The sequence below is a fragment of the Eulemur rufifrons genome, chromosome 8 (assembly GCF_041146395.1).
Source record: "Eulemur rufifrons isolate Redbay chromosome 8, OSU_ERuf_1, whole genome shotgun sequence".
NCBI classification, from domain to species: domain Eukaryota; kingdom Metazoa; phylum Chordata; class Mammalia; order Primates; family Lemuridae; genus Eulemur; species Eulemur rufifrons.
Genome location: NC_090990.1, coordinates 87568986 through 87582007, shown reverse-complemented (window position 1 = coordinate 87582007; position 13022 = coordinate 87568986). Strand labels below are relative to the sequence as shown.

The following is a 13022-nucleotide window of genomic DNA, read 5'->3' as shown; positions in this document are numbered from 1 at the left end:
GCATCCAGCAACCTGAGAAGTTTTTAATCTGGAGAGTTGTCAAGCAATTCAGGCACTTTGGTGTTCTAGTCCCAGCCTTCCTCTGGCACACTTTTTATTGCCTCAGTTTCCCCATCAATGTAATGGGACTAGAAAACATCAAAGGGTGTTGTGGATGATCCAAATTAAAAAGATTAAATGGTTCTACTATGTGCCTTGCTTTGTGTTTAGTTCTGCCATGGGAGATCCAAAAGAGTGGTGAGAGTCCAGTGGTGAAAAATACCAAGTGGAACCCTCAGCCCCTTGCTTGACACCAACCTCTCCAGTAAGACAAAGGGAGACAGTTACTCCTAACCCCACTCTTCTCTTTGCCCTTCCAGGTGACTTTGCATGAAAGCTAAGATCTGGATATAGTGGAAAATAAATACGTGTAACGTTCCCAGACAGGTGCTTCTGATCAAAACCATAGAGTTATACAAGTTTCATTTTTAGGTGCCTCTTACAACACCCAGGGCCAGAAGCCAGGATCCTGGCTTGCGAGTGCCCACTGTTTCCAGTAGCACTGGACACATGATTGCAGTTCCTAGGCTGGACATGTGATTGTGGGGACAGAGTGAAACGGACCAGGACCTCGACTAGGTGGTACTTTCCTGCCAAATTTTAGGGCTGCTTAGAGAAAAGGGAACCCGCCAGGATCCAACGCAGCTTTGTTCCCTCACTGCCAGGACCAGCTCAGGCATGACTCACTGCTCAGGTCCTTGGACGCTCATCTATTTTCAAAGTTGCCTGGGTGTCTCATACTGGAGTAGGAGAAACAGAGTGTGACACCCCTTCCCCACTGACAAAGAACCAAAGAGATTTATCCCTTTAAAGAGAGGTAAAAGAGATAAATCTCCTAGGTACAAGCACAATATATAGAACTACATGAGATCAATATAAGGGACAAAGGCGACTGTGGTTAGAGAGTCATTATCTTCTCTCTGTTGGTGTCTGGAAACCTGCTGTGCTGCTGAGTAAAAGCCCATTCCCCCACCCCCACCCCAGATAGCCCTTCCTGGCTTTCCTGTTCCAAGTCCTTCCCCTCCTCGCTCCCTACATCTAACCCATCAGAAATGGAGCCAGCCTTACCCCCAGGAGCTCAGAAAGCCCAAGCGTGGGTTATTACCTGTGATGATGGCTGGGTTGTTCTGTCCTCCCTCCGGTTTAACCCAGGCTTCCACTGTGAACGCCTCCTGGGGAATCTCAGCCAGCACTTCTGGACGCAGCAGCAGCCGCTCCCGCCTCCCAGAGAAGTACAAGACAGGCAGTCCTCCTTGGGAGTTAAAGGTCCCTGCGTCCCAAGAGGGGTCCCCTCCACCATTTTGGATGCTGTCCTCCAGTGGGCTGTTTCTGACTCTATGCTTAGGAGGATGCTTGGGCTGCGGTTGGAAATGTGGAGGAGAGTCATTGGTGTCTCCCCACACATCTTCTGCCTGCCTCTTCACCACGGGGCGACGATGTCCAGCCTTGACCCGGACCTTCCTTTGGGTCTCTGGTTTGCGTTCCTTCAGGCTTGCGAAGCTGGTGGTGATGGTGGCAGCTGTGGCTGCACTCTTCCGAGTCCCAGTCTCACCTAGAGACTCCTTGGATCTTTGGTTACCAACATAAGTGTCATCATTTCCCAGCAGCTCAGATTGCCCAATAGGAGCATCCCCTACCCACGGGGCCGCTGGTGGCTCAGCCTCACTCCTTGCTCCTGCTGTATTTTCCATCAAGTCTTGGGGAACAATGCTCACAGCCTTCCCCCCAGTATCTGGCTTACTGTGTCCTGCAGGACGGACTCCCTGCTCGCCCACAGGGTAGGGCCTCAGGTAGTCCCCAGGCCTGCTGGGGTACACCCCAAAGAGGTGATGCTGGGGAGCAGCTCTAGGTCTTCGAGCCTTAGCCCCCAGCCAACAGTGTTCTCCTTCCAGCATCGCCTGATTCAGGTGTCCCCTCTGAGCCAAGGATTTCTTGCGTGTCCAGCCCAGCTCAGAATGGGCAGTGCTACATGCCCACCCCACCAAGATCACCAGGCTTGTTCTCAGGATCTTCAAGCACGTCATACCTCCTCCAACTCTTTTCACAGAACCAGAAGGAGGCAACTTCTGGGTACCACACCAGAATGATGGGGAGAAGAGAAAGAGACAGCTAGCAATGGATTTGCAGTCACCAGGGAAACTGTTTTGTTCACAGACCAAACTTTTTCAAATAGTCCCAGAAGATTGCCTCTTCTGGCTACCTGACCTGGGAATGTTGCCAGCCCGGCGTGGCTTCTGTGTCTTGCCCACCTCGTGCGCTTCCCCCACGCTTCTCCCGACCTCAATCTCCTTGCTCTATTTTAGTCCTTGCCAAATGAAGTTAATTTCTCTTGGTTCCTCTGAATTTCCTCTCAGAGAGCTCAGGTTTCTTTTTTTTCTTTTCCTTCTTCAATAACCCTCCCCTCTCTGATACTAGGAGAGAGCCCCACGGGCAGGGAAGGAGCCGAATCTCTCAAATACACACTCACACACACACACCCCTTGCTACCTGAAGTCAGTCAAAACAAGCTTATCCTCTAATTTTCATTTCTTCCTCTTCTTCCTTCCCTAGGAGTTACCTTCTCTTTTTGTAGGCCTTAACCCAGAATATGTTCACCTTAAAACAAACTGCTAGAAGAACTTTTATACAGAGATATACAATTTGATGCTTCTTATTTTAAAATGCCAAAAAAAAAAAAAATAGTCTAGGGGGCACAAAAATCCAAGCTGATACTTAACTTTCACTCTCCAGATGTCCTCATCCAGGTCCGCATCCAGCTTCCAATCTGCCTGTGCGGGTTAGAATGTTTCCCTCAGTTTGGTGCTTGGGGTTGTTGATTGTTGGAGCTTTTTAAATCCCCTTCCAACTTGTTGGTATGTTGCAAGTCTTCGTAAAGTTCTTTGGGGTGCCAGTCTGCTGTTCTAATAACTGCATGGGTCTGAGAGCCCTTGGCTTCACCTTCTGGTAGTCTTGTGGGGCCCTGGGAAGATTGGAGGAAGAGCAAGAGGAGCATAGACTTCAGGAGCCCTGTTTTCTCCAGCCTCTCCTGCTCCCCTTCACTCCCTTTCTCTCTGCCTGTAACTATCTTCTTGTTTTTTTCATTTAAAGACAATGATGATGTCAAAGCTAGTAAGTTCGGTGCATCACTCCACCTCCTCTCTGTCCCCTCCTTCCTGCTGAAAACCTCCTCGCCTCATCAAGGCACAGGGGACAGACGCTACTCTTGGTTTCCCCAGTAAACATCTCGGGCTTTCTCTTTCAGTAGCCGCAGTCTACACAATCAATAGCAAACAATCAATACTGTTTTGGAGTACTCTTTCCTGTGTGTATCCTCTCTGTCTCTCTCTCTCTCTCCCTCTCTCTCTCTCTCTCTCACACACACACACACACACACACACACACACACGCTGTCAACAGACTTGCCTACTGCCTAATAAGCCCACACTAACCTTTTAGGGACCACTGTATCTTTTTATTTTGTTTTGTCACAAACCTCCTGTGTCTTCTCTTACTTCAATCTATCATTTGGGATTTAAAAGACCAATACCACAAATCCAGTTTCTATTGGACATTGGGAGAAATCAATTGTCCTGCTGTGAGAAGCATTAAATGTAAATGCCATGTATCTGTACTACATAGATCTTTTTCTCTCAAGTTTCTCAATCTGAAGTTACTAAAAGTCACCATATGCCGAGAAAGCAAATAAACAAATGAGATGCTCAAAATAAGTAATTTGCAAAAATGAGCAGCTAGACCCAAGCAACTGTGTTTTCAATTGATTTGAGATGAATGGAGAGGACGGGGAAGTAAACACTGTGGTTTTAAACTGTCATGTTTGCCTAAATGCAGGCTCTCTCAGAGGGTCCCCACCCCCACATACATGTGCTTGTACACAAACACACACACATACAGTCATGGACACACACAGAGCATGGGTCTAAATTCTTAACACAAGTAAGGATGTCTGACCACAGGTGTTACAAAACAGAGAAATGCACTGGGTCCTCCATTCAAGTAATAAGAAAAATCACTTACACTTTTAAAATCACTGCCTGTGTTGCCCACATCTAAAACATGCAGCCCCCATGCTCTGGAGTAAGATCACACTGCCTCTTCTGCCTTGGGTCTCCCCATCGTCTTCTAAACCCCTCCACCCCAGCTAATCACAGACTCACTTGTATTTTAAATCCCTCATCCTCAGCATTCCCTGTTTCCCTATGTTGTATCCACTGGAGCCTCAATGCAGGTCCCCAAAGAAGATACCAATTCAGGCACATGGATATTACTAAGCAGATGTCCCTCAGTCCTAGTCTGTCCTTGTTCCTTTTCTCATTTCCTTAGCTCCCTTCACTTTTCTGATTCAGTTCTCTCTCTCTCTCTCTCTCTCTCTTTTTCTGAAGCAGCTCAAGAACAGAGATTAGGTTTTGGGTGGGGGTTGAGGGGGGATGTAGAGAAAGCCAGAACAGCAGAAGAGAGACAGAGAGAGAGAGAGAAAGAGAGAGAGAGAGCAGGAAAGAAAGGAGGAGAGGAGGAAGGAGAGGCGCCTCAGCTTAAGTGAGGGGAAGTCCTCAGGTAAGAAAGGAGAAGCAAACTGCCCCCTCCCACATGCCACCCTCGACCCTCAGAAAAAGGTTTCCTACCATTCATTTCAGGAAGGAAGGATAACTCAGCAAGGAAGAATTCCGCCCGCTTTGCTCCCCCTTTTAGTGTGTAAGTGATCTTGCATCCCCTACAGGTCTCTCCTGGCTCTCAGCTGCTGGTAATCCATTCATAAGGTTTCAAGAAGCTACACAAAACTCAAGCTTCCAGTTTAGTTTCTCTCTCTCCCCTTCATTCCTTTGCTTACCACTCTCCTTCAGCTCTTGGCAGTCCAAAGTTTAAAAAAAAATGTTGAACCATTTCTGTGTTTTCCTCCTGTTGTAACTTTTGCTGTGACATCATAACCCTGCCCACCAACACCCCACCTCCCTCTCACTTCCATCCCACCCCTCATCAGCCCCATACCCCCAACACCCCCCCAACACACAGAGAAGAAGGGCTCCTGTCAGTTCCAATGTGTGAAAAACACAAAGCTACTAGAGGGTACCCCTCCCTCCCTCGTCCCCTCCTCTCCTCCCCCTCCCTGCCTTACCCACCGCTCAGCCTCCGCTCTCGAAAGCCTTTTAACAATGATCCCATCTGTTTGACATGTGCGGAAAGGTGGGCTGGATTCAAATAATCTGTCAAGTGAATCAGATCAAAAACAAAGCAACCCCCTCCTCAATTCTATCTCACGCACACACCCCCCAAACCCGAGCAGAAGTGTGAAAAAAGTCAGACTTGCACAGCACCCACCCTTGATGCCAGGGAGAAAGACACCAAACATGCCAAGGGAAACCCAAATTCATATATATATATATATAAATTCTATTGCCTATTTGTTTATGACAAACACCCACACCCCCAGTCCCCTACCCTTCTGCCCCAAACCCTGCCACTCCGCAAGTGCACAGACTTGAAAGCTGGCTGAATCTGTTTTGAAATCTCCAAGGAGAGGGTTTTTCCCCCTTTTTTTCACTCCAAAGCACTATCTGTGGCGATCAGACTGAGCAGGGTTGCCAGCAAATGCAGGAGGCCCCTTCTAGGGTACAGGCTTTCAAACCAGCGAAGCTGGAGGGAATGGATTTAAGGACACACAGCAGGAGCTGGCTGGATTCATTTTATTTTGACGGGGGTAGCTGGGGGAGGAATATTTCTGAAATGCCCAAGGAATGAAGGGAGAGGATATGGATTCCTTAAACAGTTTTTGCAAGAGGAGCTGTGTCTTATTCTGCAGGTAAATCTATAAGGCAAGAAATTGGAGCTTACAGATAAACAAGGACGGAGAGGGAGAGGGAGGGAAAGGGAAAAGAGGGAAGAGAGGAGAGGCAGGAGAAGGGATGGAGACCTGGGGAAGGGGAGAGAGGAAAGAAGGGGAGCAGGACAGAAAGGGGGCTGGGGGAGAGAGAGGGAGGGAAGTGGGAGGGTGGGGAAGGAAGGGGGAAGGGAAGGGAGGGAGGCGAGGGGGAGGGATGGGGAGGAAAGGAGTGAAATGGAAGGAGAGGGTAGGAGGAACAGGGAGAGAGAAGAGCCTGGGAGGAGGAAGGACTGGAGAGGAGAAGTAGGGGAGAGACGAGGGAAGAATGAAGCAGAGAGGAAGGGACAGGGAAAGAGGTGGTGAGGCACATAAAATATGGAGACCAGGAAGGCAGTTAGATCCATGATGGTTAGACATGAAGCAGTCACAGAGGCAGGTGAAGGGAGGCACTGTAACCTGGGGCAGAGCTTAGGTTTTATGCGCAGAAAACAAAGGACACACAGTAGAGGGACTGTCTCTTAGTGATCGGACACATTTTACACAACCAGATTGCAAGGCTTCGACATTGTCTCTTTAAGAAGAAACCCCTATTCCCTCCTCCTTCCCTCCCTGAGGCTCTCCCTCCAACCACCACCTCCACCTTCCTTCTTTCACCTTGTTGTTCCCAGCATGTCTTGCCCTGGAGAATCCATGAGTGAAATTCAGACACTCCCCCACCCCTCACCAAAGAAACCCACCCTTTGTAGCACCTTCCTTTGTTTCTACCCACAGAGGGTCCTGGGTCCTCTTAGCTGAAGATCAGGCTGTGTGTGACTTTCTGCGTTTCATTTCAACCTCAATCATATTATGTTTCCTTTAAGCCTAGGACATCAGGGGTATTTTGCTTGTGTTTACTTGTCCTCATTATTATTAAGAGTCTTTGAGCAAAGACAGGAGGCAGCCCACATTGACATCCACCTGCAGTGGACAGCGTTAGCAGAGGGAGAGACCCCTTCACATGGTCACTGATCCTCTTTGACTTTCTGATTCCAAAATCGGATCCCTTGAGGGAAAAGCTCAGCTGGGAGCCAGCCAGGGAGCATAGTAATAAAAGCCTCCCAGAACACAACCAAATGCAGTCTCTATATATAGGAGCCGGATCTGTTTTAGCTACTTGCAGTCTAAAATGACACCCGGAAACAAACATTTCAGCAATATGTTTATTGGAATCTTATTCAGCTAGTGCTGGAAAGAGGGAGATTCTCTGAAGGATTTCACTCCAAGGCTCAGGGTTGGCTGGTGCTTTCTGCTCCCCCTGTTCTGGTGCTCAGAGCTGGGAATCAGGGGATCTATCATTCATGGGGTAACTTGAGATGCCTTCAGGGTGACCTGCTGCGGCCCCCCCCCCCCCCCCCCGTTTTCATGGGAGAGGTAACAAGGGTGAAGTTACGCAGTTCATGGCGGGGCCAGATATAGCCTCCAGGTCTCATGGATCCCAGCCCAGTCTCTTTTTTCCTCCTCTGGCTATACACTGCACTGTGTGTTCACCTGTCTTGCCTGTTTGCCACTCTCCTGGCAATTGGGAGGAAAGGCAGTATCAAAGACTGGCCTCCCATGGTCCACATCCACGCAAAAAGGCCCAGGGAAAATGTGTTGGTCAAATGCGTTCTGTAACTCAGCATCACATAGCACTCAGAAGGAAATGCAAATCTGGATTTCACTCTCCTCCTTGTGTATTTGGAGCCAAGAGAAGCCCTATCTTCTTGTGGAACTGTTTGGTGCTCCATATGTTAGATAACCATATTTTTTCCACAACATAATTACTATTATAAATTATTAGCAATGTTAATGGTCATGTTTTAAAATCTACCTTTTATCCAAAGAGACTGAAGTATGTCATAGACAGGTTAGACTTCCCAACACCTGGAGGGAGCAGCATGGTGGAAGCAATACGCCAGAGATACATACCCCTAGTGGCACTCCCCACTGAGTGTGTGTTTCCTATAAGATTTTGAGCCTTAAGTTAGCTTGTGGAGCCCTTTGGCTAAGAAGGGGTTTAACAGTGATGTTGGCTCCTGCCCTGCTCATCAGGTGACCAAAGGCTCTGCAGGCTTTATGCTTCAATTAGGATTGCCTTTGCACTTGGAATCTCTTCAAACGGCAACCTCACAACAAAAATAATAAGTAGACTTGTACACTTGCTTTTCCTCTTACCAAATGCACATTTGTGTGCATTCTTTCTTCCCAACCATGGTGACACGAATGCAAAAATTTGTTATGCCCATTTTACAGATGAGGACACTGTGGCTGAAAGAAGTTAAGCAAATTACCCCCAGACCTGCAGACAGTAAGAACACAGCCAGGACAAATCTAAAATGCATTATGCTGAATGAGAGAAGCCAGACTCAAAAGGCCACATACTAAATGATTCCATTTCTATGACATTTTGAAAAAAGGCTAAACCCTGAGGACAGAGAATAGATCAGTAGTTGCCAGAAGTTGAGAGTTAGGGGAAAAGTTAAATACAAACACCACAAAGGGATTAGGGATTATAGGACTATTCTCTATCTTGGATGTGATAATAATGCATGACTATATGCATTTGTCAAAACTCAAAGAACTGTGTACTAAAAATATTACTGTATGTAAATCATGCCTCAGTACACTGGCAGGGGGCAGGGCAGTGTTGCCAATTGAGCCAGGGCTAAGTCCAGGGTCTTTTAATTTTGAATCCAATGTTCTTCTTTCTAAATCCTGCAAGTGTCCAATGACCAAAGGAGAGTGCGACATTTCTTGGTTGTGGTTAGGCGCCACTCTGCGCCTGAACTCTCCACTGACCCTCTCACCTCGACTCTCAGGAAATCCTGTAGAGCCAGACTGGATGGAGCACAGAGCTGGCTGTGCTTCCAGCTCCATCAACCCATGGCTCCAACTAATCAAATAACCACTCACCAAATAAGCACTAGTCAGCGGCTGTGCCCTTATTCTGCCAGTTAGCAGCTGTCTGACTTTGGGCAAGTTAATGAACTTCTCTGAGCTATCTATAAAAATGAAAAGATTGGACTAGAAGACTCCTAATTTCCCTTTAAGGTCACACTTGAGATTTTCTTTTTTTTCAGCCCAACAGTTTTCTAAGATTTTGTCTTCTCAGCTATAAAAAACGGCTAGTGCTTACCTCCTATAAATATATCAGAGACTCGAGTGTGCATTAGCAGTGGACACCCATGACATTTATATTAGTCCTTAGAGAGAGCCATATATTTAAATGTAACTCCATTAGAACACTGATATACAGAAATAGCGGTAGAATGTGGAGCATTTTAGATCTCTTCTAGCAAGAAAGATGTCCTATACATATGGAGCATTGTCATGTATTTAACAAATCAAATATTAGAGAACATGATATTAGTAAGAAAATACTTAAATAGGAGCAGTTTTTTAATTTGGTACTGTGCTAGAATTTTAAAATTTGGTAATTTCCCCAAGACGGCAATAATATTAATAATACTAAAAACTAACATTTATTACCTAAAATATGGCAGGCACTGTTCTGGTCACTTTATACATATTAATTGATTCAAACTTCACGATGGTTCTGTAAGGTGGGTATTTCTATTATCCTCATTTTTTAAAAAATAATAACAGCCAGAAGCTCACATTTATTGAGCACTTATTATATACTCATTGTAGCAACAGTGTAAATCTATTAAGCAATGTACATTATCTCATTTAATCCAACTAGCCCGTGAGACAGCTCCACTATGATCCTCACGTTCAGATGGTAAAACCACAGCAGAGAGCTCAAGTGCCTGAACTCATCCACCTGGACAAGAGCTGCCTGTCTCCAGAGCCTCATTCATAATCACCATATCACATGGCCTTTTCAGGACCGACATAAACACACACCAATTGTGGTTTGACTCCCAGCACGATGAAACCAGACTTTTCCTGATAAGCGCAAACCAGTGACTTTTCTGGAGTAATGGAAAGGTCTTCCTTAGGCCTCTTCCGAAAGTGTTCCCTGAGTAAGGATCCGATGCCTTCAAGAAATGAGGCCCCGGCAAGTAGCAGCAGCAAGGTGCAAGTTCCACTTCCGCCAATGCTAAGGTAACTTCCACAGGGTTCTCACAACCCTTGACCCCAAGACCCAGCATGTCTCCATTAAAATCTATTGGTTGGACAAATAAGCAACCAATTATAATACATAAGGAAAACCAGTCATTTCCCCAACTCCTTAACTTCATCTGGGAGGAATCATACATGATGGATAGATGTTAGGTTGTCTACTTAACTAACGCTGATTTTTTAATACTAATGACAGCTATGAGTTGATTAATAATAATATAACATATAATAAAATATATATTTCATTTTTATCTCATTTAAAATAAGATATGACTATCTCTAATGGAACATACTTTTTTCTTTCTTTTTTTTTATTTCAGCATATTATGGGGGTACAAAAGTTTAGGTTATGTATATTGCCCTTGTCCTCCTTTCCCCCACGAATCAGAGCTTCAAGCATGTCCATCCCCTAGACGGTATGCATCGCACTGATTATGTATGTATACACCCATCTCCTCCCCCCACACACATCTGCCCAATACCTGATTAATGTTATTCCTATATGTACTCTTTGGTGATGCTCTGTGAAACCACTTGATGGTGACTATATGTGGTGCTTATTTTTCCATTCTTGGGATATCTCACTTAGTAGAATGGGTTCCAGCTCTATCCAGGAAAATACAAGAGGTGCTATATCACCATCATTTCTTATAGCTGAGTAGTACTCCATGGTATACATATACCACATTTTATTAATCCATTCATGTATTGATGGGCACTTGGGTTGTTTCCACATCTTCACAATTGTGAATTGTGCTGCTATAAACATTCGAGTGCAGATGTCTTTTTTATAGAATGTCTTTTGTTCTTTTGGGTAGATTCCCAATAATGGGATTGCTGGATCAAATGGTAGGTCTACTTGTATCTGTTTAAGGTGTCTCCATATTGCTTTCCACAGGGGTTGCACTAGTTTGCAGTCCCACCAACAGTGTTCCTGTCTCTTCGCATCCATGCCAACATTTATTGTTTTGGGACTTTTTGATAAAGGCCATTCTCACTGGGGTTAAGTGATATCTCATTGTGGTTTTGATTTGCATTTCCCTGATGATTAGAGATGTTGGGCATTTTTTCATGGTTGTTGGCCATTCTTCTGTCTTCTTTTGAAAAATTTCTATTCATGTCCTTTGCCCACTTTTTGACAGGGTTGTTTGATTTTTTTCTTGCTGATTTTCTTCCTGAGTTCTAAATAGATTCTAGTTATCAGCCCTTTATCAGATGTGTAGTATGTGAAAATTTTTTTCCCATTCTGTAGGTTGTCTGTTTGCTCTTGTGACTGTTTCTTTGGCTGTGCTGAAGCTTTTTAATTTAATCAGGTCCCATTCATTTATTTTTGTTGTTGCTGTGATTGCCTTTGGGGTCTTCTTCATAAATTCTTTGCCTAGGCCAATTTCTGTAAGAGTTTTTCCCACATTTTCTTCTAGAATTCTAATAGTTTCACACTTAAGGTTCAAGTCTGTTATCCACTGTGATTTGATTTTTGTGAGAGGTGAAAGGTGTGGGTCCTGTTTCAGTCTCCTACATGTGGCTATTAAGTTTTCCCAACACCATTTACTGAATAAGGAATCTTTTCCCCAGTGTATGTTTTTGTATGTTTTGTCAAAGATTAGTTGGCTATATGAGGATAAAACCATCCTCATATCTGAATTCTCAGTTCTGTTCCCCCTGGTCTGTGTCTCTGTTCTTGTGCCAATACCATGCTGATTTAATAACCACAGCCTTGTAGTATAGTTTGAAGTCTGGTAAATTAATACCTCCCATTTTGTTCTTATTGCCTAAAATTGCTTTTGCTAAATGGGGTCTTCTCTGGTTCCACACAAAGGGCAAAATTATTTTTTCTATATCTGTGAAAAATGATGTTGGTAATTTAATAGGGATTGCATTGAATCTGTAGATCACTTTGGGTAGTATAGACATTTTAACAATATTAATTCTTCTGATCCACGAGCATGGTATGGTTTCCCACCTGTTTACATGTTCTGCTATCTCTTTCCTCAGTATTTCATAGTTCTCCCAGTAGAGGTCTTTTACCTCCTTAGTTAAATATATTCCTAAGTAGTTTATTTTCTTTGTTGCTATTATGAAGGTTATTCAGTCTTTGATTTTGTTCTCAGTTTGACTGTTATTGGCATATATGAATGCCTCTGATTTGTGTGTATTGATTTTGTATCCTGAGACTTTACTGAGTTCCTTGATCAATTCCAGGAGTCTCTTGGTTGAATCCTTGGGGTTTTCTAGATATAATATCATATCATCAACAAAGAGTGAGAGTTTGATCTCTTCTGTCCCTATTTGGACACTCTTGATTCTGCTCTCTTGCCTGATTGCTCTCACAAAGACTTTCAGCACTATGTTGAATAGCAGTGGGGACAGTGGGCAACCTTGTCTGGTTCCAGTTCTAAGTGGGAATGCTTCCAGTTTTTCCCCATTCAGCTGTGGGTTTGTCATATATGGCTTGTATCATTTTTAGGTAGGCCTTATCTATGCCTATTTTGTTAAGCATTCTTATCATAAAAGGGTGTTGAATTTTGCCAAATGCTTTTTCTGCATCTATTGAGAGGATCATATGGTCTTTGTTTTTGCTTCTATTTATGTGGTGAATTACATTTATAGATTTGCGCATGTTGAACCATCCCTGCATCTCTGGGATGAAGCCCACTTGGTTGTGATGGATTATTTTCTTTTTTTTTTTTTTTTTTTTTGAGACAGAGTCTCACTCTGTTGCCCAGGCTAGAGTGAGTGCCGTGGCGTTAGCCTAGCTCACAGCAACCTCAAACTCCTGAGCTCAAGCGATCCTCCTGTCTCAGCCTCCCGAGTAGCTGGGACTACAGGCATGCACCACCATGCCCGGCTAATTTTTTTTCTATATATATTTTTAGCTGTCCATATAATTTCTTTCTATTTTTAGTAGAGATGGGGTCTCGCTCTTGCTCAGGCTGGTCTCGAACTTCTGAGCTCAAACGATCCGCCCACCTCGGCCTCCCAGAGTGCTAGGATTACAGGCATGAGCCACCGCGCCCGGCCGGATTATTTTCTTGATAAGCACCTGGATTCGGTTTGCTGGGAT

General features: G+C 44.7%; 1 protein-coding gene across 1 annotated transcript in view; it reads right to left on the bottom strand.

The window, feature by feature from the left end:
• Window positions 1–2063, bottom strand: part of PAPPA2 (pappalysin 2) — a 306873-nt gene extending 304810 nt beyond the window's left edge. The window contains exon 1 of the mRNA XM_069478386.1: window positions 1145–2063. Within this exon, the coding sequence (XP_069334487.1) occupies window positions 1145–2063 (919 nt within the window). The remainder of the gene's footprint in view (window positions 1–1144) is intronic.
• Between the last annotated feature and the right edge of the window lie 10959 nt (window positions 2064–13022).